This window comes from Triturus cristatus, chromosome 6 (assembly GCF_964204655.1).
Source record: "Triturus cristatus chromosome 6, aTriCri1.1, whole genome shotgun sequence".
Taxonomy (NCBI): domain Eukaryota; kingdom Metazoa; phylum Chordata; class Amphibia; order Caudata; family Salamandridae; genus Triturus; species Triturus cristatus.
In genome coordinates, this window is record NC_140589.1 from 331,689,663 (window position 1) to 331,717,269 (window position 27,607).

Sequence of the window (27,607 nt, forward strand, 5' to 3'; positions counted from 1 at the left end):
TAGCTTAATGAGAGTGGTTTTCGGGTCCCCTGAAGCAGCCTGGTACTGGATTGATGGCTGAAAGAATCCACTTGGGACATCCAGGAACTGAAAGACAGTAGTAGATTTCATGGTACTGCATTTTTTGTCGACACGTGTGAATTGGATATCTTACATTGACTATAATACTAGTACCCACTCGACCTGCAGAATGACTGTCAATGAAGATGGCACCCTGGCTGTCACTTAATGGCTACTTTACTTATATCGAAGATCCCCCTCCCCTACCACGCTGGCACCATGTAGGAAAATCTGGGCTATGCTCCTTTCTTAACACAAACAGGGGATGGACCTGCACCAGGGTGAGCACCTCTAAATTTCCTGTTCTACATTGCCATGCTGGAAACGACACTTCCTGACCCTAGAGCTTTCCCTTCTGTGGGCTTGTTGTTTGTGGTTTCCTGCCTTTTTTACTGGAATGTTACAATGGGTTTTGTGTTTCCTCTCTGAGTTTAGTTCGGTGGTGTTGTGGTATAGTGGGCCCACCAAGGGTTTCTTCATGCTATTTGAGTGGGCAGCGATTTTGGGGTTTTGTAGTCATCTCAGGGCTCAGTCCTGCTGCCCTGTGTGTGGGTGGGTGGGTGGGTGGGTGGGTGAGGGGAGGGGAGGGGAGGGGAGGGGGATGGTGATGCTCTTTGTTAGATGATGCTGGATTTCGAGTGGATATCTGCACCAAAATACAGTTGTTCCATGTTGATAAACGGAGATCCCGAATCCTCTGGAGCCCTAAATTGGGCAGCCATAATGAGTGTTTTATGGATTCTGCTTTGGTCAAGTCTCATAACATATACCCAACTCACAGTTGTTCCTGTCCTAGATGTCGGATGAGAAAGGTGGGTTTCCTGCCTGCGGTGTTGTCATGCCCAGTGGTAAATGAAAACTAGAAAGATGTGGTGAAGCATCTGTGTGGTGTGACTGGGCAGATTGACTGCTGTACCATTAAGCATGGTTGGAACACACCAGTCAACCGGCATGTCAATCGAGGCCATCCAATGCACTCCTAACTTCTAAGGGGAATAGAAATTTTTTGACCTGGCGCCATGTTTGTGGAGCATTCTGCCTATCCGTGTCTTCGCCTTGCAGTCTGCTTGCCTACAACAAATACAGCATCTGTTGTATTTTCTTCATTTACTGTAAACCGACATTCTCTTTCTCTAAGATGTAGTTAGCCTTCTCATAAACCAAGAAAGGTCTGCAGTTGCACAGACCCATTAAGGTTTTAAAACCACTTAACTGGCTATTACTTCCTGTAATGTTGTTGAGCCTTGACCACAGAAGGAACATGGTAAATACTAACACAAACGCATCCTGGATAGAGCATTTTCACTGTGTTTGAACTTCAAAAATGACTTCTAACGCCTGACCAGGGCTGACATAAAAATGAACACCCCAGTGAATTCCCACAGATAGCCTTTAGTCATAATAAAAAGCTGGTATTCTCTTTTGACTGACTGGAGTAAATAATTATTTAAAATTCCTGAGTTTTACTTTTCAAAGTAAGCTACTTTATTTTATTATGCTAGCTCGTTGTTTTACTTGTAGGTAGAGGAGAAAGAGAGAGAGAAAGATAATGGAGAAGGGAGGAGGAGAGTTGGGGCGTTGGGGGTGTAAAGAGTAAAGAAAAATAAATAGAAATTAGAACAAAATGACTTCAAGCAAGTATGTGTATGCCTATTGCTTTTGACATTTCAGTACAACTGTTGTGAATTATGGAGGTTCCATTTATATAGCAAACTAAGAGATTAAGTGTCAGTGCATTTAGCCTGTGATTGTTTATTACATTTTTGTACCCTGCCTGTTTAGTAAATCTGAAAGGTTTGCAATTTCAAAGATTTAACAGTGATTTTGTGTGGTTTTTTTGCCTGTTGAATTTACGCAGCTCTTCTCCCCCCCCCCCCCCCCCCCCCCCCCGATCAGAAAAGGCCCTTGGATAGAGCAGAGTGTGTGAGTAAGGTCCTGAAAGAAGGTGTGAGACAATTTGAATGCCAGGTATACTGGTCTCATTCACATGGATGTCTGGATCGTTTCCTTCTATTGCAGCAAAAAAAAAAAAACACTTGTGTGTGAGGGTGCCTGTCGCTGATCCAATGTTAAATTTCAAACTATTGCAACTTGGAAAACCAAGCAATTTTATGAATTATACGAGGTGCTTGCCATATAGAGTTCATGCTCTTCTTTTATAGTCAGTCCCTGGAATTATGCGAAAGGATTACATTATGGGATGGGGCTCTGACTTAATTATGCCTCAAGAAAAGGAAAAAATGTGGCATAATGCCGCACATTTTGGGATAGTGTTAATACATTATTTTGTCTTTTTTACACATGTTAACACTGTCTATACAAAGGTTTCACCTCATTAATAACTGTTCAATGCTAAGATACAGCAATAGTAGATTGAAAAGGGACCAGTAAACTTTTGGGAAGAGCCTTCCACTGTGTGGAAACGCATGTTGCCACATGTTTAGTAACCTTTGATCCCTTTGAATTAGTAACACCCCTAAGGTTAAGACCGCGACACAGACGAAGGGCTGGCAAAAGAGTAGGAACTGCCACAAGGCAGGACGAAGGCCATTACTGGCCCCAGCAAAGGACCAGGCATAGGCAGAAAGTGGTGACTGGTATGCAACACCAATGAGCCCAGGAATCCACCAACAGATGGGAAGTACGGGTGGAGGACCCTGAGGGATCCCAAAAAGATAAGTCCGACAGGGAGGAAAAAGGGGATAACATGAACCCATCCCCCTCCAGTTGTCACTCCGATGATGGCTGAGGAGGAGATTATTGATATTTGCATTGGGTACCTTGGGGAAGGGGCGAGGGGGGCCTCCACAGGTACCAAGGAGGGGTTAGATTACAAATGCTGAATATTACTTGCGGGCAGCGCATCCCCTCCGAGCGATATTGATATCAATATAGAACACATGGTATTGTTCACAATATTCTTACCACACAGTTAGGGCGATGGACATACCATGGATTGGGGTGGCGGCAAGTTTGAAGACCTCAGCATGGTAAGGTGAGGCGGGGTGGGAGTTGAATTAGAGGTAAACTGGCAGCTGTGACACAGGGGTACATGGAACAAGTAAGTGGAACACACCACCTGGAAGGGAAGGATACAAACAACTGGAGGGTCAGAAACGGCAAATGTAAAGATGCAGGCTCTTACGATATTGATGTGGAATGTTAATGGATTGGGGAACCAATTTAAGTGAAGCCTGGCGACCAAAGCCCAGATGAGATACGCAGCAGATGTGGTGTTCCTGCAAGAAGCACACCTCAAGGGCTCTAACTGTGGTTTCTTGGGTAGTGAGAAGTACACCATGGCCAGTCACACGGGCTATACCTCTGGTTCTAGCGGTGTTACGATCCTAATAAAAATAACAGCAGTATTTCACATAACCCAGGTCAGGACAGATGACCTGGGACGATACACAGGAGTCCTGGGAAACTGGGAGGGGGTAAACCCTAGCGGCAGTGAATGGTTATGCCCAACCAGGGTTACAGGCTGATACCTTGCAGCGGCTGGGATGTTTGCCACTAGAACTTCTACAAGCCACAACGATTCTGGCTGGAGACTTTAACATGACATTTGCACCCACACATGGACAGATCCCACATGTCGCAGCGATGCAGCCTACTGGCAGGGAAACTAGATAGCTTTGCACAAGCACTGGGACTGAGCCACATTTGGAGACACCTGCATGCGTCTCCAAAGGAGTACTCATATTATTTGGGAGCCCACAATACCTCTGCCAGGATAGACTACTTCTTTACGCAACAGGCAACACTTCATATATTCCCATACACTGAATACAAAGCAAGGGGTATCTCAGACCATTCGCCTCTAGGCATTACCTTAACAACGATACACAAAATGGGGAAAGAAGGGTGGAGAATGGCAGCGTGGAGACTCATGAATAGATCTGTGGTGGAACACCTCGAAAAGGCTTGGAACGCTATTTCAAAGAGAACACCCTCGCAGACATGAATGCTAACAACACACTGGGAATTTTAAAGCCACATTAAGGGGGGTGATTATATCAGATCTAGTGGAGGAGGGAGAGAGAGCCCAAAGATGCCCAACACTGGAAGAATAGATAACTGACCTTTAAGGCGCATGGGCCTGGCAGCCCTCAGATGAAAGGTGGGCCTGTGTCCTCCTAAAACAGAAGAGTATCGCACCAGAGCCACAGATGAAGTAAAACTGACATACCTGGCCAGATAGAATTTTTTAAAAGAATGGCAAGCAAGGCAGTCAACCCAATGGCCGAGATGTATCTGGAGGCCTATCGGGGGTAGAACTCTAGAGGGACTTGTGCACAGCGACAATTACTCTTATACCAAAGTAGGGTAACCCTAGAGATAGATGGGACTCATACCGACCAATATCGTTCCTAAATGCAGACACCAAAATACTGACCAAAGCAATAGCAAACCGACTTTGAGGGGGGATCCCCTATCTGGTTCATCCCGACCAGAACGGCTTCATACCCCAACGATCGACTGGGCTAAATCTCTGATGTCTTTACAATAATATCACAGCAGCAGAGGGGCTCAGGATACCATTGTCGTTGATGTCTCTGGATGCCCAGAAAGCATTTGACTCGTTAGAGTGGCCCTTCATGTTCGCTGTCGTGTAGAAAATGTGAATTGGTCTCCAATGCTTGAAATGCGTCAAGCTCCTTTATGCAACTCCTACCGCCAGAATTAAAGTAAATGGAATCCTATCCAAAGAATTTCTTATCCTCAGAGGCACAACAGAAGGTTGTCCCCTTTCACCGATGCTTTTCACCCTGGCAATAGAAGCCCTGGATGAATAGATTCCAAAAGGCACACTGGAATGGGACTGGCACTGGGGAGACCTCTGGGAGTAAAGGATATCAATATATGCTAATAACATTCTGTTATATCTGGCAGAACCAGAGATCTCCCTTACACAATATATGGATAATAATCCAGTCTATACATAAACTAGGAAAAATCTGTGATTTTCCCAGTGGACTAAAGGGAACTTAAGGATGCCAACCCCTTGCCACTAAAAGTGGAAAACACACCACATCAAATACCTGGGATTATGGATCTCCAGAGATGACCGCACACACTACAACGCTAACCTGGCTCCACTACTGGCCACTCTAGATAAAGATATACAACATTGGGGTACCCTACCGCTCTACCTAATGGGGAGGGCGGCGATATTCAAAATGATTCCACTACCCCGATTTTCCTCTTTATTGCAGAAAAGTCCCTATGCCATTCCCAGTTCCTTTTTTTCACATGTTTAATAGGGTGCTATGATTTCTGCTGTGGCGAAGCAGGTCACCACAAATCGCCTTGAACACCCTTCAGAGATCGGCGTATGAGGGGGGCATAGCATTACCTGATGTATGCATATATTATAAGGTGGCCCAGGCCGGCATAGTTAACTAATGGGCATATGCTCCTTTGGATGACCTTTCCTTTAGGGTGGACCTGGAGCAGTAAGGAAAGGGAGAAATGTGCACATATTGTACGGAGGGAAATTGGCAAAATATACCCTGCCGGCGACTACAGCAGTTGTAAACACCTGGCATAAGCTGAATAAAGAAATGGACAGTGATAAAAGATTGACACAAAAAACCCTCTCTGGCTGGGCCCGAAACCCGGCGAGTATTACCAGGCTTTAAAGACTGGGACATCATTGGACTATCATCACTAGGGGATGTCTGGGATGCAAATGGCATGGTACCATTTACACAGCTCTAGAAAGAACATGAGATGGCTGCGACGCAGGTGTTTAAATATTTACTGCGCCATGTACTCCAAAGAAAGATCCCTAGTGGGGAGGAGACAACGGAGAACTCCCCACTGGAAAGGAGACTACTAGATGGACACATGACTTACAGAGCTATCTCCCTCACATATGCCACGTTGAGGAGGAACACACAGGGGGACCTGGCAGAGAGATATGGTGGAGTTGGAGGATGATGGTTTGGAGAGATGAGTTACAATTCCAAAAGGTGGTGGCAATAAAGGCGAGTTTGCACCTAATCAAGTTGAAAGTCCTTCACCAGATGTACTACACTCGAACATTATTATACTAAATAGGTAGAGCTAGAGATGATCGATGTCTCTGACAATGTGGCCAGAAGGGAATGTCCCAAAATGGAGCCCTTCTGAAGGAGTGTAACCCACACGCTAATGGAGGCCACAGGACTGACTAGAGAGGCGACCACCACCCTGACATTACTGGGCATCTAGAATAACTCTGAACCGTCATCCTACAACAAACTAAATTAATTAACCTGGGTTACATAGTGTTGAAGGGGGAGATATCCCAGAAATGGGGCAGCAAAATAGGTCAAAAATTGCATGACTGGAACTGGGAATGGAGAGTAAGGGGAAAGATGGTGACAAAATATGGGGGGATGGGATATGGGGCGGTAAAGGCCTAGGGAGATCAGGAGGCAGCCGGTCGGCTGTGGGTTAGGGTGGGCGGTATGAGAAGCTGTCAGGAAATAGGAACAACAGAGTATATAGGAGATGCTACCCAATCATTGGACATTCGAAAATTGAGTGGGACTTAGAGCCAATCTGACGGTCATATTGTAGACTGTATAAGAGGGGTGGTGTGGAGACGGAGAGGTTCGAATATGCATCACTGCTGCATTTGTTTCATACTGTTGGTCTGTATTTGAGACCTTGTATTGTATAAATAAAAATGATGTAAAAAAATATATTTTAAATATGGACATAAAATTATATTAAGGATAATGAGAAAAGGAAAATGGGGACAATGCACTCAGTTTGGAGTCTGTATAGGCTTTTAGTTTATTAGCTGCTCAGACACAAAGAGTTCTCATACTGCGCAGAATCCTATCAAGGCCCTTCTAATGTAGCTTCCACATGCCAAATCTGGTTTTCACAGTAAGACTAAGGATGCTTGTAGGAATGTGTAAAGAAAATAAATAGACTTCACCACACTTTCATAAAAAATAGCCCACACAGCCATTGGAAAAGCTGCCATAGGGGGCTCCATGAAATGGTCAGTGCTACAGTGCATGTTCATATTTGGACTGATACATGCCCAGGAGACAGCAGCGTAACACTGCACATGGGAAAAGTGAAGAAAAACGTCAGGGTCCTGTTTAAGAAGGAACGTCCGACTTGCCAATCTCATGTAGGTAGCATTTATTTGAAGTTACCTGGAAGGGAATGAGCAGCAGCATATCCTCCAATAAGCTCCTGCTAGCTTCCACAACCGACCCCATTCAAAGAGTAACATTTTCACAACACAAACGGTGGAACCACAATAAACAATCTGTGACTCGCGCACTAAAACCCGGCAGGTGAGAACTGAGAATTAAAATAAGCACTGGCATAGCCAATAGGTCTCGCCTTTGGGACCTTCTAAGTGTTTAGCCATGCAACAGTTGATGTTGTTGCACCAAGGATATTGTGCTGCATAACTAAATACTTATAAGGTCCCAAAAGCGAGACCTATTGGCTATGCCAGTGATTGTTATTAATAGAAAGCCTTTGTTGTCAAGCCATCTGTTATACACTTACACTCGAATTCACAAACCATTACCGAATAATAAGTGATTTAATGTTAGACAACGGTCAAACAAACGTTAGAGTAAAAAAGAAAAGGCAGTACCTTTTAGTGTTTGGTTTGTCGAGCTTCACTTCTGCCTTGTTTAGATCTCACAAAGAGATTGATACATAGAGATCCTTATTTACTGGAAGTGCAGCTAGCAAGTCCGCCCCTAAGGGACTGCTCTTCCAGCAAACGTCCGATCCTCACATCAGTCGGTGGCATACATGTCTTTCTTTAAGCAAAAGAGTCCCCATCAATGCAAAAAAATATACGAACTAAAAGAAGACATTTGCTATGCAAGTGAGCACTTGAAAAATAACTTGCAAGCTTCCCAGGCGCTGGACTTACTTCCCGTCTTCTTACGGAGATCTATAAATCCTATTGCCTCTGTTTTACTTCCGACTCTAAAACCATAACAGGAAAAACAGAAATCAGGTAGAGCTAATGGAAATGCTTGCTCATAGTGACTGACAGACTGGTGGCTGTAGAAGGAGGTGCAGAGTTACCTTATCAGCCGTTGGTTAGAAAGAGAAGGAGCAGCCTCGAGAACAGGCAAATCAGTCATTCTGGAAGTGTTAAACTCAAGCCTCCCAGAGGAGACAGCCTCTGGCACTACGAAAATGATAGTGGCTAGTTCCTACAACATTTTTGTGTAGTTTTTGTGTGACAAATGCATTCTGCAACCGTGTTCTGTGTGTGGTGAAAGGGTAATGAGGCGTATTTATATGCTTTCTTTTTGTGCTTTTGTGCAGCACAGAAATGGCCCTTAGGTATCAGAGCGCTTCACAATAAAGCCAGAAAATATCCATAACAAATAGAACAAGCAGCGACGGGCTGGATGGGGTGGGGGGGCAGCACTGCATGGGGAAATTAAGTTAATTGTGAGCAGCGACGGCGCTGACAAAAGCAGGAAACTAATGGAAGAAGAAACAAGCGGTCTTCACTGTCTTCACAGTCTATTCATGGCAGTGACCGCTAGATGGCAGTGAGTCAAAGGGAAATCCACCACATTAAAAAACAATCAGTCTTCACTTTTCAAGCACTGCACTCCTGCTTGTGGCGCGCCGCTGCTCGCTCCCACAAGGTGTATGCCGCCACAAGCACGAGTGCAGTGCTTGAAAAGTAAAGACCGATGGCTAAAGGCCCTCCTAGAGCAGTGCATGCTCGCTGCCTAGGCGAGACCTAAAAATGACTAGAGCAAAATAATTGCCGAGTGTTAACCGACTCATATTTGTAACTGAAAATACAAACTTCTATCCATGAATGGCGAAAGGCAACTTTGAAAACACGTGCGCTGTATTCATATGTGGATACAGGCCCTTTCACACAAAAGGGCACCTTGTTCCATGTGTTAGCATCTTCCGTAAGTGATTGCTATTGTTTAACATTGTATAGGAAGTATTTTTTGCAGCAAGTTGGGCTTGTAGTAAGATGAAAAACGCTAGGCTCATGCTTTTCATTTCGGCAGTATTTCTTGTTGCAGTGTCAGTTGTAGCTAAACTACAGAGAACGTGAGAAACGTGAGGCATTTAAAGAGCAGTATTCTCAGAGCATGAAAGGTGGTATCACTTTAAACATTCTATGTCTCATGCACTAAAAACCACGAGGAGAGAATTGAGAAATTCCACACCGTGCTTAATGTGGTGGCAGTTCACTTCTTAGTTAGATCTGGGGCTTTGGGACCTCAGTGATACTTCTGTTCAAGGGACTTATACTTGGGTCAGTTTTCCACACTTTTGGGCTGTACCAAACCAGTGACCGAACTGGCATGGACCAGAGGCCACCGTTGTTTGAGTAGAAACCTTGCTGTAGGATAAGAGATGATTCTGTGGGACTGGTTGACACCACACAGACTATGGTCACAAACACTACCTCTGTCAATTTCCGCAATATACTGGTCCTGATTCAACCCCAGATGGCAGGAGTCTGCGTAGCATGTGGTTCTATATCAGCAATGAGGCTGAATGCCCAGGTGCAACTGCTTCCGGTCCCTTTGCTATGTGTTGCTGTCCTTGTTATTGCCATCTTGCTTATTTTGTTAGGAAAGTGAAGAGCTGCAGTTTCCAGTGTTCTGGGCTGTAGCACCGTCTTTTGCTGGTTTTGTTAACTGAGATTTCTGTATGACATTTTCTGCCTTACAGGGAAAAGTTTTTACATCCATTGAGCCGGAACATGATGTTAATGACGTCTGTCTTTATCCAAATTCAGGTATGTGATTAAATACTGTGATCTTCATTTGTTTTCCTGTTACCTTTAGTCCTTACACTGTGCCAATTAGGGTCAGTTTCTCTCAATGAAAATGTTAAACATAATAGAAGTTAGTTTTTTTCATTCAGGTGACAGAAACCGAAATAGTTCAAAATCGGTCAACATCAATGAGCCCAATTAAAACACATTCTTATGTAATGCCCTTTGTAAGGAGGAATAATTGTGAACAGACCTAGTTTCCCTGTTCTGTTGCACTAAAGGTCTCATTTATGGTCTGCCAGAAGAGGGACAGCTGCTGAAAAGAGGCTGATGTCTTGCCCTACCACATGGGCCGTTGCCCTACCTCATTTGGACATTGGAGAACTGCCTGGTGTGTGAGAGCAGAGCCTCAGCTGGTTCAACTGTTGCAAACCTTTCGCTTGCCTCTCATACAGCACATGGCGAACAACATTGTAGTGGTGAAATGCCCAGTTTGTTTAAGGCATGTCTTCTGACACAGTTTTTCCTTCCTGGGTCTTCTGTGAGAGGCACGGCAAAGCTAAGCATGACAAGTCATTGATGGCTGCCGCATGCATGAAGAAAATTCCATGCACACTGTAACAATAGTTTATTGTTTTAAAGAAAAAACACCCAGTTTTGAGGTTGTTGTTTCTGAAATGCGAAAAACATACTGAGTGGCCTCTGAAGAGTTTTTACAGAAGCATTTTTGTTGAAGAGTTCCCTCCTGCCTTGCTGGGGGTTGAACATACTGCAGATGGTTCTCTAGGGGGCCCGCAAAGGCCCTTCCTCTACCGGCCAAAATGGCTGGCGAACCGCCTGCAGGAATCTAAATGACCCCCTTAATTCCATAATTAGGTTTTTTTTTCTCATGTATTTTGCAATGGTTTTTCATAGTTACAGTTCAATATACCAAATAAATAAATTTTGCCCAGATTGTTGTTCTTTCTGCTAACACGTAGAGGGATAAAAAAAACAGTCAGGTCTGCTGTGACACCGTTTTTGGGCGACTTCTATTTATAGACATCCAACCTAATTCTGTGATTGTTAGCACATGCCTATTGCATTTGAAGAGTCTACTCGGATCACCAACCCCTAGCAGGGAAATTAGAAGAGGTTTGTTTTCTGCCCACCAAATCTATTAGCTTCTTATCTATCTGTGCTTCTTGGAACAGGTTAGAAAATATATGGATTAGGCTTGAACAAAGCACCACCTGGAAGTTGAACCATTGGAGTGCCAGTGAGCTTGCTCTGCCTGTACCTCTCTATCTCACTTAAGGCATGTGTATGGATGAACTTTTAGCAGTAGATATTGTGAGTGAGCAGATCCTCAACTGAATACACTCAGTTTAAAAAAAATGTGTCATATGTAGGCTATTTGGCTAGTGGAATGGTGTCTGACAGTGAGATTAGCTCAGCATAGAGCTTTGGATCTTAATAGTCATATAGATGATCTACAGAATGCAATCTGAAATATCACCTCTTTAGTACTTAGAGTGAGCCAGACCCAGGGCATCACAGTTAGTATTGCATCAGGCCAATAGATTGTCTGGACAATACAAGGTAACCACAGTGGGAATCACTTGTAATTGAAACATTTCATTTTCAGTGAATATAAATTTAATGATGCAACTCAATAAAGTTTGCACATGTTTACTTCCTACCAACTCTACAAAACAAGTAAAGCAATCATTCTTTGAAGTTAAATAACATTTCCACATTTCTTTTAGCCAAGCAATAGTGGAGTAATCTGCTCTATTCTGCTCTTGAGTCCACAACATGTGAATCTATGGTGTTGCAAGTTCATTCTACAGCAACAACACTGGAAGTGCCATAGACCAATTAAAAGCTCATTGACATGGTACCAGTAGAGTAGGCCTGGTCAGCAGTGACGCTACAGGGTCAAGAGACTCGCAGGGAGTGGCTTTGCAGGCATTGTTGCCAAAAACACCCTTGGCAGATGCTATTTTGAGGACTGTCAAGAAGTGAGTGGCTTCAGAATATGTACATTTGCCACAAAATGTGCCAGTGTTGAGATCTTTTGTTCTCAGATTCTGGTGAGTCACAGTATTAGAAAGATGAAGATGATGATAGCCAAACAGAGAACTCGTTATCTTGTGCGAACTATGATGCCTTTTCTTTACCTGCACAGAAGGCCAGTACGTGAGTTTTCTAATATTATTTATAGCATTCTCTTGCCTGGAAAAGGTTTGACCAGCTGCTCTCATATTCTTTTTATGAATATGATTGGAGCAGGGCAGCATAATGATGTGGGTCTGTCATGCTGTTGCCAAAAGCATGTCTGCACATTAGTAATATCAGAGTGAGTCTAGGCATTGGATTGAGTGAGTAAGGTATTCTCAAAAGCTAGGCCATTCTCTAAACATGTTTGGCCTCTAGAAAGAGTTGAGATAGTCTAAGTATTATCGGAGGGAAGACATCTGCTCCTCAGTGCTAGAAGTAGCAGAAACAACTCAATATAGGCATTTCTATAAATAGAGTCCTTTACTTTACTTCTAGCATGTGGGCACTAGACATCTTATGGATTCAAATAGTAATGGCATAGAAGTTTTAATGGGATGAATTGTTATCCTATAGTTTTTAGTAATCCACTTCCATCGTCCAGCTGTACAGGAAGTGACTGGATTTCCTATCATCCATCTACACTGGAAGTGACTACACTAGGTGTCCCATCATCGATTTACTCAGGAAGTGACATCAGTACCACAAGGTCTAAACACCGGGCCAGCTGGTACATGAAGGAATTCAGACTGATGAAACACAACTGCAAACAACTGAAGTGCAAATGGAGAATAAGTCTAAACATTGCCGACAGAACCATGTTAAAATACGCCCTGAGGCGCTACCACCAAATGGTCTAGACGAATGAACACACTGCTCTGGCGTACCGCATAAATGCCAGAACCTACAGAAGCAAAGCAATCTTAGCCATTGTGAAGGATTTCACCTCACCAGCAACCTACTCCAACTCGTTCACTCGCTCGCAGGACTGTTGCAGCAATCTCCCTCAATTCTTCAGCAACAAAATCAATGCTATTTAAAGGAACTTCAACCCACAACTGGACCTGACGGACCTAGCCAAACACCTACTGATCTTATTCAAAGAACTACATGGCTTGTCATCAACCCAGAAGAAATCGCTGCCACCATGAAGTCCATCCTCTCAGGGTCCCATTGGACCCCTGCCCCATCACACCTAATCCCATGGACTACAGCTTATCAGTGCCATGCTCACACTCATTTCGAATTACTTTACCTTTTCCGTGACTTTCTCAGATGCTTGGAAACGTACAACTCTCCTCCACTGCTGAAGAAACTCTTTGCAGACCCTTTGATTCTCACCAACTACAGACCGATCTCCCTGCTAGCATTACTGGCCAAGGTCTTAGAGAAAATCATCAACAGATGTTCACTGAATCCCTCAAAGACCACCAACTCCTCAATACCACTCAGCATGGAAACTGCCCTTACCGCTGTCATTGATGACATCTGCATGACTGGACAGAGGAGGCAAACATTCAAATCGTCATCGTGTTAATCTTATCTAGAATTGACTAAGCAAATGCTCTCTCTTTAGGACTCCTCAAAAACCTTAATCATAGACTCCAAGTTGTACAAAACCAAGCAGCAAGAATGATCTTCTAACAAACAAGACACTGCCACATTGAACTACTGATAAGGAAACCACATTGGCTCTCAGTGACCCAGCATACCATATTTAAAACAGGATGTATCATCTTCAGATCCCTTCACAACAAATGTCCCAAGTACATATCTGCCAGAACTCAAAAATATTCTCCGAAACGCAACCTTAGCTCAGCCCAAATTAACCTTCTAATGTCCCTGAGATTCAAACGAAAGAGATTGGGAGGGCTACACTTCTCGGTTCAATGTCGTTAGGTCTGGAACTCACTTCGTAATGCAATCAGACAAGCAGTTAACTACACATACTTCAGAAGAATGATGAAACCGTGGCTATTTTCACAGGCATATAGCAGCTATCTACTGGATCAGATGACGGTTCCTAACCCAGCGCCAAGAGACCTTTTGGTGAACTTAGCTTTACAAATGGACAATAACATAACACAGATATAGTGGCCCTCATCCTCCTGGACCTTTCGCATTGTTTGACACAGTCAAATCCTCCTTTCAATACCTACAAGAATATGGAATCCAAGGACACATACGCCAAGAGATCTGCTCCTTCCTGCCTAGATGGACCACATCAACTATCCTGGCACCATACAGCCCAGATGCCTGTGACCTCATTTGTGGAGTACTGTAAGATCCTTAGATCCTCTTCAATGCATTCATGAGCCCTCTAGCCAACACCATTTGCTCTCGTGTTATCAAAATCCTCTCTTATGCCGATAACATGCAACTCATTCTCTGAATCACAGACTAGACACCCAGTACCTGGATCAAGTTCAATGCCTGCATGGCTGAAATCGCTGACTGGAAGAAGCCCAACTGTCTGAAGCTGAACACCGACGCAACCGAAACAGGGAGCTTCAGGAAGAGCACTTTATCGTTGGACTCCACCTAGTGACCCACAGAGCGATGACTGACAAACACCACCAATACCCATGCCAAGAAACCTCGGTTTTGCCATCCACAGCAACTTGACTTGGCCACCCAAGTCAGTGCCGTCACAGTTTCATGCTTCCATACGCTGAAGATACTAAGGAAGATTTTCAGATGTCTCCCAATCAGCACCCGGAAAACTGTCATGCACGCCCTTGTCACAGGAAAGCAGGAATATGCAAACTCTCTCTATTCCGGGGTCAACAGAAAGCTCATCAGAAGGCTGCAGTGCATTCAGAACTTAGCAGCCTTAGTCACTCTCTACCTCCCACACAACCTGAAGGAGCTCCACTGGCTCCTCATACACAAACTAGCGTAATTCAAACTCCCCACCCACACTTTCAAGGTACTGGCCCTGTATGCCTCAACAATCACGTTTGCATTCTCAGACCTTCCAGACACCTCCGCTCGTCCGGACACTACTTGCACACATCCCACACATACGTAAAACCAGATCTGAAAGAGACATGTTAATGATAGATTCCTTACCTCAGAATATCCCCAGGCGTCAGACTGGATCCGGAAAGTTTTGCTAGCAGTACCCCTGCGCGTCAGTAGGTGGCGTGGTGCAGCTCCGCTGGCGTCGTATGCGCCGAGATTACGTCACGGAGACTACTTAGGCGCCGCCCAGAAAGCGCAGATCCGGTTATAGGACGTACCGTAGTCACTTTTTGACTACCCTTTTTGAGACTTTTGTCTCCTGTACAATTTTGGTTTCCTTGGTGCACGTAGGGATGCCTGGATTTAAGTCTTGTTGGGGCCTGCTGTCGCAATATGTCGGTGGCGGACCCCCACGATGTCTGCCTCTACTGCCTGGAGACCGACCACGACTTCCGGTCCTGTCTGGACTGTCGGGCCATGGCCCCGAAGGCCTTGAGGGAGCGGCACCGGAAGCTGCTGGAGGTCCGGCACTCATCCCAGAGCTGTTCATGGTCCAGGGGCCGTTCCAGGGAACGCTCGCGGGGCCACAGTTGTCGCTCCTCAGGCTCCAAGTCTTCACCCTCGGATTCGGGTAAGCGTGTTCGCTCTCCGACGTCCCCCCGTCGGTCCTCTGATGCGGACGTGGGGGACAGGGACGTTGTCCCCGCGGCTCCTTCAGAGCTCGAGAGTCCCGCGGCCTACCCACCTTACCCGGGTCCGTCAGCGACTCCCGCACAGGTGCAAGAATTTCTTGCTACCATGGACCGCCTTTTTAGGCCTCGGGCTCCCACCGGCACGCCCTCTGGCCCAGCGGTCCCGCGTCAGGATCCGCCGGCGGATTCATCTTCGGTGCCACAGGATCCTGCGCCGTTGGCTCCGGCCACGGCGCCACAAGGTCCATCGCTGCTGGCTCCGGCCCCAGCACCACCCTCGGCTCCGCCGCCGCAGTGGGTGCCATTTGTCCCGCCCTTGCCCAGGTACCAGGACCATTTTATTTCCTACCTGGGATCCGCATTGGGACATGGCGCTGGCTCGGCCCCGGCCGTGCCGTTCCCGGTGCTGTTCCCGATGCCGTTTGTCCCTTCTTCGGCTCCTGCCCTGCCGCCGCGGTCTGTACCATTTGCGGCGGAGGTGGTGGACGACTGGGAGGGGTCCGAGGACCCTCTTGCCCGTCAGTGTGACTCCGAGCAGGACTGGGCAGACGATTTGGAGGATGCCAGCAACCTCGACGTCTCCTCTGACCCGGGGTTTGCCTCTCCCCCGCCAACAATGGAGGAGGGCGCCAACTACACGATGGTGCTCCGTCGGGCGGCTGAGGTCCTCAACCTTGATCTCCCTATGGTGGCCCTCAAAACTAATCTCCTCACTGAAGTGCTCCAGACAGCGTCCACTTCGTCGGAGCCCTTGCTACCATTTAACGACGCCCTCACTGACGTCTTGCTGGGCACTTGGTCGCGGCCAGCCACGGGGGCCCCTGTGGATAAGAACGTCGCCAGGCGTCATCGCCCGGTGCCTGGTGACCCCACTTTTCTGACCACTCATCCTACGCCTGAGAGCCTGGTCATCCAAACTTCGCCGTCACAGAGTGCCTTTCCCATGGCTCCCCCAGATAAGGACTCTAAGAAGCTGGAGCAGTTCTCTTCAGCCAGATTGGGGCTGTGGTCAGTGAACACCACTTGCCTATTGGGCCGCTATTCCCACGCGGTGTGGGATACAGTTGCACAGGTGTTACCTCAGTGTCCTGAAGAGACCCAAGCGGTGCTGTCCCAAGCTGTTGCCGATGGTAAGGATGCGGCTAAGTTCGCCATTCGGTGTGACTTGGACACCGCGGACTCACTGGGTAGAGCGATTTCTACGACTGTGGCGCTTTGTAACTACGCCTGGTTGAGATCTACCGGGTTCTCGCCAGATGTCCAAAGCTCACTCATGGACATGCCCTTTGATGGCACTCGCCTGTTTGGCGATAAGGCCGACACTGCACTGGAGCGTTTTAAGGACTCGTGGGCCACGGCCAAGTCCTTAGGTCTTTCCACGAAAAGTCCAGTCACTCCTGGGTTTCGTTCCATTTGTGGCCACAGAAGGGGCGCCCTGGCACGTTCTTTCAGCAGGCCTGTGCAGAACCAGCCTCAGAGCGGACGCGGTTTCCGCATGGGCGGGTCTGGGAATCAGCGTGGGGGTCAGTCCACCTCCGCCCCCGCTGCTTCTGCCTCTAAACCTTCCTAATCTGTGCTTTGTGGGGCACCCCCACGCCAATGGGTGGCAGGGTCCGTCATCATCTCTCCCACTGGCACGCTATCACATCGGACAAGTGGGTGTTGCAGATCATCTGCAAGGGTTACACCCTTCCCTTTCAGTACACCCCTCCAGCCATGCCGCCTCAGTTCCACCGCCTGTCGGGGGAACACTTGACACTTCTCCGGCAGGAAGTCATGGCCCTCTTGGCCAATGGGACCGTCGAGTGTGTTCCTGGGCCAGAAGTAGGGAGTGGTTGTTATTCCCACTACTTTCTGGTCCCCAAGATGGACAAGGGGGGCTTGCGCCCCATCTTGGACCTTAGAAACGTCAATCGCTTCCTCCGGAAGGAGAAGTTCAAGATGTTGACTCTGGCTCAGGTCTTGGCTGCCCTCGACCCTGGAGACTGGATGGTAGCGTTTGACTTGCAGGACACATATTTTCATATTCCCGTCCTGCCGTCCCACCGGCGTTACCTGCGGTTCACGGTGGGCCAGGAGCATTTTCAGTTTGCCGTGCTCTCCTTCGGCCTTACCTGCGCCCCTCGGGTGTTCACGAAGGTGATGACGGTGGTCGCAGCTAATCTGCGCAGGTCAGGGGTCTCAGTCTTCCCCTACCTCAACGACTGGTTGTTGAAGGCGGGCTCGCCCCAGGCAGTCGTCACCCACCTTCAGACTACGGCCGACCTCCTGCATTTGCTGGGGTTCTCCATCAACGTGCCGAAGTCGCACCTGAGTCCCTCTCAGAAGCTCCCCTTCATCGGAGCGGTTCTGGATTCAACGCAGTTTCGGGTTTATCCTCCCGAGCAGCGAGTCCGGGATATTCAGGCTATGATTCCGATCTTTCAGCCTCTATCCAGTCAGGGTGACCCTCCGGCTCCTGGGCCTGATGGCCTCCTGCATCCTGCTGGTGCAACATGCCAGATGGCATATGCGGGCTCTGCAGTGGGACCTGAAGTTCCAGTGGGCGCAGCATCAGGGCAACCTGTCCGATCATGTCCAGATCTCGGAGGGCACTGCACGTCGGGTGCAGTGGTGGCTCACGAATCGCGATTGGGTCAATGGCAGGTCCCTCTCCCTTCCCCAACCGGAGCACACAGTGGTAATGGATGTGTCCCTCCTGGGACGGGGTGGCCACTCGGGAGAGGCGGAGATCAGAGGCCTCTGGTCTCCGGCGGAGTCCCGGCTCGATATTAATCTTTTGGAGCTTCGGGTGATCCGACTTGCACTGAAGGCATTCCTTCCCTCTGTCCAGGGAAGTGTAGTGCAGGTGTTCACGGACAACACCACAGCCATGTGGTATTGCAACAAGCTGGGCGGGGTGGGGTCGTGGACCCTATGTCAGGAGGCTCTGCGCCTTTGGTCTTGGCTGGAACGTCAAGGCATTACCTTGGTGGTTTAACACCTGGCAGGTTCTCTGAACGCCAGGGCGGACGAACTCAGCAGCCGGTGCTTGATGGATCACGAATGGCGTCTGCACTCGGACGTGGCGCAAGGTCTCTTTCTGCAGTGGGGAGTGCCTTGGTTAGATCTATTCGCCACCAAAGAGAACGTGCAATGTCATCAGTTCTGCGCATTGGAATTTCCAAGGCGGCACTGGCTCTGCGACGCTTTTCGTCGCGAGTGGAGTTGCAGTCTGTTGTACGCCTTTCCGCCTATACCACTTCTGCCCAGAGTGCTGAAGAAGATTCAGCGCGACCGGGCCCAAGTCATCCTTGTGGCTCCGGATTGGGCACAAAGATACTGGTATACCGAGCTACTCAGCATGGCGATCAATCCCCCGATCCGTCTGCCTCTTCGGAAGGATCTTCTGTCGCAGCAGCAGGGGACGGTCCTCCACCCGAACCTGTCCAGTCTCCACCTCCATGCGTGGAGATTGAGCGGCAACAGTTGACAGCTTCCGATCTTCCTCCCGAAGTCTGTGATGTCATTCTGGCAGCCAGGCGTCCATCCACTAAGATGGTATACGCCTGCCGGTGGAACAAGTTTGTGGCATGGTGCACAGCAAAGTCTGCGGATCCCCTTTCTGCCCCTCTTTCTAAGGTCCTTTTGTTCCTACTATCCTTGGCCCCAGCAGGGCTCTGCTCTGGGCACTATCAAGGGTTATCTTTCGGCCATCTCCGCCTTTCTCAGGCTTCCAGATCAGCCTTCTCTCTTTAAGTCCCCGGTTGTTAACCGTTTCCTGAAAGGCATTACGCACACGTTTCCTCCCGTGCCTTTTATAATGCCTCAATGGGACCTAAATCTTGTCTTTACCTTTCTGATGTGCGTTTCTTTTGAGCCCCTTCATGACTGTCCTTTGCGTCTTCTCACTCTCAAGAAGGCTTTCCTGGTAGCTATCACCTCTGCCAGAAGAGTGAGTGAGCTCCAGGCTCTTTCTTCTAAACCTCCTTTCTGTTCTGTTCATCCGGACAAGGTGGTTTTAAGGACCCGCCCTTCTTTTTTGCCAAAGGTTGTCACGCCCTTCCACATCGGGCAGACCATCACCTTGCCCACCTTCTTTCCGCCTCCGCAGCCTTCAAAAGAGGAAGAGAGGCTCCACCGTCTGGACCCAAAACGCGTGCTCTTGTTCTATCTGAAGCGTACACAGCAGTTCTGGGTGGATGACCAGCTCTTTGTTGGCTACGTGGACGCCAAAAAAGTTCAGGCCGTGCACAAGCGAATCATCTTTCGGTGGGTCGTTCTGGGCATCACAGCATGTTACTCTTTGGCTAAGAAGGAGCCTCCTGTGGGGCTGCGTGCCCATTCTACCAGGGCAACTGCAGCCACTATTTCCTTGGGACGCGGCGTTCCCTTGCAGGATATTGGTCAGGCAGCTACGTGGGCCTCGCTGCACACGTTTACCAAGCATTACTGCCTTGACAGTCAAGTCCAGAGAGACGGCTTCTTTGGCCGTTCTGTTCTCCGTGACTTTCTGGTGTTATCCGTTCGCAGACCCACCACCGGAGTTGGTATTGCTGGGGTATTTATTCTAAGGTAAGGAATCTATCACTAACGTGTCTCTTTCAGATGCGCAAGTTACTACTTGTGTAACAATATATCTGTAAGAGACATTAGTTAATGATAGATTCCTTACTGCCCCACCCATCTTCCCCGTTCTGCGTACTGATTCTAGGGTTAAGGTCATCCCTTTCAGGGCCCTAGTTTCATGGCACCAGTGGTCAGTTTCTTGCATGGTTCTGCGTTCCTGGAGCGGAAATTAGTGTACAAACTGACATCAGCGTGCATGGGTGGCGCCTAAGTGGTCTCCGTGACGTCATCTCGGCGCAAACGACGCCAGCAACGAACACTGAGCTGCACAACGCCACCTACTGACGCGCAGGGGTACTGCTAGTAAAACTTTCCGGATCCAGTTTGACGCCTGGGGATATTCTAAGGTAAGGAATCTATCACTAACTAATGTCTCCTACAGATATATCGTTACACAAGTAGTAACTTGTGCATCTGGCAGTTCAGCCTTCTACATCGCTCCTGAAGCATGTAATGACCTTCTGCTACACTTCTTGAATTCCGCAAGAATTCTTTTTTTTTTAATGTTCCCCCACTCCAAGCTTGCGATCCACGTTGTAAAAAATATGGGAAACGTCACTTCTCATTGTCATAGGGCTAACTTTCACTTACCGATCAATGCACTCTCAATTACACCACTTCTAAGCACCATCATTCTCTAGTTATTTTCCACACATGAATTGTAAGGGAGGTTTGGCTCAATTTAATTATTTAAATTGAATAAAGGCACGATTCAGCTCACCTGGATTCAGAATTTCTTGCTAGGGAGTTACTCTATGTAGCCTTGCACTGGGCTTGGAGCAGCAAAATACTGTTTGAAATAGAACCTTAAAAAAGAGAGAAATCCATTTTTAAATCGCCCAGTGTGTACAGAGAAACATCTCTGAGAATTGTACTTGCTGGAACATTTCCTTCAGAACCTAGTAGTCGTTCAACATGCTAGACTTGGGAGTACATAATGTAAGATATGTGTGATTTTTCTTATGCTGTTGAAACTGACACCCATTTATAAGTTACATCATAATGGGATCAATAATTGAGGATTCCTGCAGTTATTATTGCAAAATGCTGATGACTTATTTATCTGAAGAATCTGTCAGCAGTGTGCTCAGATACTCTAGAGTTAATGAAGTTCTTCAGCATCCTCTCAGGTCTGAGAGTTAATTCAAACAAATCACTTCTGTATCCACTGCCTGATTGTGTAAAGCATCAATTTGAGAGTGTCCAGTGAAAGATCTTAGTATCTAGGTGAGTTTAGAGCCAGAGGAATTGTTTAATAGGGATTCGACAGAGAAGACACAAAATGACTGCCATTTGATGGACTTCTGCTATCACTGATGGCATTTGTTTTATTGTCCAAACTTCTTTGTCAACTGTCCTTGACGGCTGTATGTCTTTAAGGTAAAGCATAAACCTATTCTTAAAGCTTTCGTTGAAGAATTGTTTAGGGCTCTCTCCTCCTTCATTTGAAAAATGAAATGCTCATGATTGCTTTGAGAAGATTATTGCTCCTGTAGTTTGGGGTAGATTTGGAACACCTCTCTATGAGACTTATTAACAGGCAGTTGTGCTGCAGCATGTATTCAACTGACTCTAATCCCCCACTGGAGCATGTTTCTAAGCTTCTACGATTGGTACCGGGAGACACAGAGATGTCCCTTCCAGCGGTGGCAACCAAGTTGCTGGCTACTGTCCCTGGCCATAAAAACTGCGTGGACTGCTGAAGTGCTTAACAAACCAATGCCCCTCTGGTGGAGAAGCGCTTGCCATAGTTGGGAATCTCCACATGCCGAGCAGTGGTCTCATTGCCTTTAGAGCAACCACTGTTACAACACCAGTTTGTCTGAAATCAGAAGAGTTTGCGAAGGAGGCACCATGCCATTTTCTTTTCCAAAAAACAAAACTTTCAAATCAAGAGTATGTTTCTGAGAAACAAAAAACAGTGACTGTGCAGCACATGTTCTGCCTGCATATTGGGGATACATTGTTTGACTTCCCAGCCCAGGACCATCACGCTTTGCCCAGTACCAAATGAGCTTGTTTATCAAATGTTTCCAATAATTGAGCCAGCTGAGGCTCCACCACTGGAAACCCGTCACTTTGCCCACCTGTAAATGAGGCTCTCATACTGGCTGGTGATCTGCCAAGCTCTAAATGCCCCACTAAATATTCAATGCATATAAAAGCAGTCTTCATGGACAGAAGCTATATGCATTGCCACCATGTGGACAGCCTATAGAAATTGAAAATGATCAGCTAGCTACACGAAGATGGCTGATAGGCTACTTTTCACAAAATCACAAGTTGTTATGGATTTCTGTAGTGTGGACCCTTTGCTGTGGATGCCAGACTTAGGTGTCTGACCTTCTTAAATATTGGACAAACACACACAAAGCACACAACACACGGGGCAGGGTGTGGAGCGTAGCATAGTAGATCACCACTCTCTATTCTAAGTTTCACTAGTGTACCTCTGTGGGGATTGCACAAAAAGTGTAGGCTAGGTGGGAAGCAGATCTAGATGAACATCCAAGTGCAGTGTTAAGTGGAACATAGAGTGTGAATACGTTTGTCATTATCTTGAATAACAGCTTCTGGTTTATTCAGCTAGAGAACTATCCCAGCTCCTCAAGTGATCCACAGAATGAAGCCTGCTTGCAAATGAGTGCCCAAGTTGATTGAAAGCAGGTGCAAATGTCTGGTATATGTGGTGGAAATGTGATGACTTAAAATAATCGTGGAACATGGAAGTGACACTAGGCAGTCTTCTTAAAATTGCATCTGATGAAATGGCACAGCCTATGTCTCTTGGGGTTCACATCAACCCAAAGGAACGCAGCCAGTATATGTTCTGCTAGTGGGCTTACACTTCAGGACCATGGCATGCAAGGACATATACATTGGATGTTATCAAGGATATTCGAGCTCCATCGGTCCTTAGGGGGTGTCGCAACAAAGCTGATTTGGAAACCTAGAATTCTGTTTGAAACTTTCACATTAGGTTGAGTGATGTTCATCGGGTCCAGTGCTAATGGTTTGAGGGGAGACTGATTTCTTCGAATATGACTCGTGAATGCAAATACTGTGCTTGTGCAACCTGCCATTAATGAGCTGACTTTCTTTGAGCTTGCTTCAAAAACCAATGCATGTTTAAAATCCTTCAGGATATATATTGCCATTTTGATGTATTTTTGTAAGGTAAAATAAAATCTATATTTGCATTTTTATATAACATGAACCAGACCCAGTTGGACAGCAGTGTGCTTCACAACTGTACACAAAGTTCAGTGCTATTTAACAGAAATAAATAAATTATGCAAAAGGTATGTTTGGGAAACAAGAAGACTGAGTCATCATTGGTGGCAGGGAAAAGGAATACATTGCATACAAAAAGAAAGAATATACTATATTTGGTTAACTTTGTGGAGCAAAAGAGTTGTGAATCATACAACTCCTGCATTACTAATAAACAGTTACAGATTTTACTTCTCAACTTATATTTGAATGAAACAGCATTGCGATAAGTCAATGGAAGACGAGATGTTGGAACATTAGATATTTGAGCCCTTTTTTCAGTTTTAACAGTTTTTTATTAACAATAGTATAGGCAATGCAGACAATACGCATGATGCCAGCAGCACACTTAAAACCCATCTCACTACAGCGAGCCTTCTTGTGTAGTACAGTTACAAATTCAAACTTTTCATGGCATTGATAAAACTGCTTCTCACTACTTTCCCCTATAAGGCTCGTTCACAAGACCGAGAATGATGGGGATGGGCTAGAAACAAGGGGGCCCAATACTTTCCAATCCTACACAGCTCTGGCTTACTATCCACAATTCACAAACATCAGTAACACTAACAAAGTTTAACTGCTCCGCTTGGCCTTTGAATGCGGTCAATTACATCACCCAGAGCAGTTGTTTTCGAGCCTAAAATAAGAATTCTTTTAGGAGCACTAAAAGTCTCACACCGCCTCAGGTTGCATAAATTGGATGTTTGTGACCTCCTCCTGGATTGTCAGTCTTGCGGGGTACAGAAGAGAAGCATCTACCCTTAGGCCATTCAACTTATTTTTTATTAAGGACTTGACGGGGGCCGCATGAGAGTGATATGATTAGATGCAAGAAAATGTGAGCTTTTAAGCCATCCACCCAGGTCTCTCTTCCCAACCAGTGTGCGTAACACTTGTCTAGCTGCCCAAAATGTGCAAGGTCGGCAAGGATTGCCCCCTGTCCCTTTGTTCTGGGCACCTGCAGTTTGAAATCACACCACCTTAAGCATGGTGTGCATTTTAAGTTGCTAGCCAGACTGAATTAACTATAACTCTGCCCTTTACCATGCACACTCTTCTCATAAATTATGTAATTTCGGATTGCATGAGTGTTATGATTGCTATGGTTTAACATGCTATAAGCAAAGTAACATGAAAGGATGTAAACAGTGTATGGGGAAGGCGCAAGTTATATTTAATCAGGCTAATGAGTTGGCAACACTCTATATGGAGGTGCACCAGTTGTAGTAAGATTTTGGCGGGGACAGATTATAACTAAGTTATATAACCTTAGAATTTCTCAGGTTTGTGTATTTTAAGTTGATTTTGTATAGAAATAATCATTTAAGTTTTCCTCAGTAGAACTAATCTTAAACCTTTGGTTGTTTCATTGAATTTTATGCTTTTAAAAAAAATGTTTTTAATCATATAGTGTTGTTTATTATGGTATTTATTCTTTTAAATTCTTGTTTTGGTACCACGGTACTTTCGAGAAAGGTCAGTGTTTAATATGATCGTCAGTATCGTCAGCGTGATCATTTTGCTTTCACTAAAGGTTTCTTGGTAGTACCACTGTACCTCTCTACATTTGTTTAAATCAAAAACTTTTTTAATTTAAAATATGGATTCAGGGTTTCATGGCTAGTTATGTAGTTTAATGGTATATATGTTAGTATTGTAACTGTAAGTTGTGTTTGTGAACTATGCAGGGACCGCAATAGTGCTGCGGTAGTGTATATATAGTACCAAGGCAATTTTTCTAAAACAGCATTTCATTGGCTTAGAACTCTGTCAATCATAGTAAACAGGAAGCGTATACCCCTTATCCCTATTTAATTTCATATCCTCTAAGGAGAAGGTTGTGCTCTTTGGAGGAGGTAAAATCTTTTGTTCAAAAGCCACTGTGGAAGTTTTGAACAGCTGCAGTGGCTCAGGATGATGATCCTGTGCTGTTTCTAGAGGAGGAAGAAGAGATGGCGCAGAGGAAGAAATTGAAATGCTCCATAGTATAGGAATTTATTTCTTTGCCACCTGTTGGGAAAAAGTTAATTAATTCCAAACTTGTTACATACAGTCAATGTAACAAAGTTATTTTCCATGGGAACATTAAACAATACCCCTTCGGTACCACTGAAATGAGAAAACACCTGCCGGCAATTCATTCCACCAGGTTGACACTTGCAGAAATGAGGCGTCAGAAGGAGATAGAAGAGGCAGAAGCAGAAAGGCAGACTGCAGCCACTTCTTCAGTTATTGCAACACCTTCAACAACTTCTGCTTCATCAACACCTCTACCACCCACTGCACATGACCCTTCAGTAGCACGTTCTACTGCTCCATCAGCACCTCCACCAACACATAGTGCATCTGTCCCTCTAGCAGTACCTGCTCCTACTACTACTGTATCACTATATCTTTGCGGCAGAATCACAATATAGTAAAACAGTATGGCAGTACAGAGGCATACTGTTTCCTCTGCCATGCTGTTATTGTTGCGGGAAAATGAGATATGACCATCCATTGTGAGCTTGTCATGGCTCACCAATGTCCTCCATAACAGCTTTGTTTTTTTGCTTTTGTTGTCTTCCTGTTTCTTGTTGAGACTATTGTTTTAGTTGGTAGTGCTGACCTTGTAAAAAAAAAATATATGTTCGAGGCATATGAGCTGCAGATTACACACTTTTGCATAGATCGCCATCTGGTGTTGGGCCCGGATGTTTGCAATTTGTTTTTCCTCTTGGAAAGTCTTTGGAAGTCACGAGGCCGGTGACTCCTCCCTTGGATCGTATTGCGCATGGGCTTCGGCTCCATCCTCAGATTGTTTTTTTCCGCCATCGGGCTCAGATGTAATCTTCGCGCTCCGGTTCTGAACATTTCCAGTTCGACGATCGAAGCGGAATCCTCGCTCATCGCTTTATTGTTCAGATCCAGATCTCCTCAATCACCTTCTCATCGACACATCTTCGATTGCAGTTGTCGACGGCGGCCTTCGGGCCTACCCAAGCTCCGGTTCCGGCTGATGGAAAGAACTCCTTTCAAGAAGTGCCCTCGATGTGGGTCCAAATTCCCCCACACCGATCTTCATGAGGTGTGCAACCTCTGCCTCTCCCCTTAACACGAGCCTCGAGACTGTCCGGCCTGTAAGTCTTTCAGATCGAAAAAGACTATTCGAGATCGAAGAGCCAGACGAAACATGGCGCACTCCTCCACCTCTGTTCCAGTCGACATCTTCGGGTACGACGTCGAAGATCCGGGACAGCAGCGCACCGAAGAGGACCTCGTCAGTGCTTCCGAAGCCGACGACTCAGATGTGGAGGACATCACCCCGGCGCAGAGGGTCGTGAGTACTATACCCCCTCCCACACCCGCGCCCACACCTAAAAAGGCTTCGGTCACGCCTTCGCCTCCGGGCCTAGGCAAGACCAGAGACACTGCTTCACACACCCCACCTTCGGGCCCAGTGAAGAAGCCAAATAAGCCTTCCGGCGGCTCGGGCTCGAGCCAGCCCTCCAGCGGCGCCGAGAAACACACTTCGGCACCGAAAAAGAAACCGGCCTCTACCTCGACACGGAGCTCCGCACCGAAGTCCTCGGTGTCGAAACCCAGCCTTTCCGTACCGACGCCATCTTCGGTACCGACCAAACCCCATAAGGCCCTCGGCACCAACACTTCCACGCCGAAGCCCACTTCGGCACCGACCAAGAAAACAGAGGTTCCCAAGCCCAGTGCTAAGCACGGCACGGACAAGCCTAAAAAGTCATCGCCCCGAAAACTTCGGCGCCGACGGAGCAAACATTGTCACAGGAACTGTTTACACCGGATCCCTTGCAAAAAACTCTTACCAAGGATCCAAAAACTGGACATTTGGCACTCTCTTCCAAAAAGAGACATTTGGACAAACCGGCTCCGCCTCCACCTCCAAAGAGGAAGGACTCTGCTACCTCCCCTTTCAGAATGCCTTCCCCACCTCCTCCACCCTCTCCACCTCCGCCCCCTCCGCCTTCTCCACCCCCACCTCATCGCTCTCCGACCCCGTCTCCAGACGATGATGATCAGGGGGACCCATATCACGATCCAGGGGATGTGCCCCAAGACCCCACCCCTACAGGATCCCCAGACCCATGAGACAACTACAATAATCCAGATATTCCAGACGTCCCACAAGATGACCTTTACCCTTCCAGGCCATCTCCACCGGAAGACTCATTAGGTTTCCACCACCTACTTCAGAGGGCGGCACATT

At 46.6% G+C, this 27,607-nt stretch overlaps 1 protein-coding gene across 1 annotated transcript in view; it reads left to right on the top strand.

Annotated features, from left to right (window-relative positions):
* The window catches only part of NOL10 (nucleolar protein 10), a 727,799-nt gene that overhangs the window by 274,228 nt on the left and 425,964 nt on the right, over nucleotides 1-27,607 (top strand). The window contains exon 12 of the mRNA XM_085610703.1: nucleotides 9,760-9,826. Within this exon, the coding sequence (XP_085466829.1) occupies nucleotides 9,760-9,826 (67 nt within the window). The remainder of the gene's footprint in view (nucleotides 1-9,759; nucleotides 9,827-27,607) is intronic.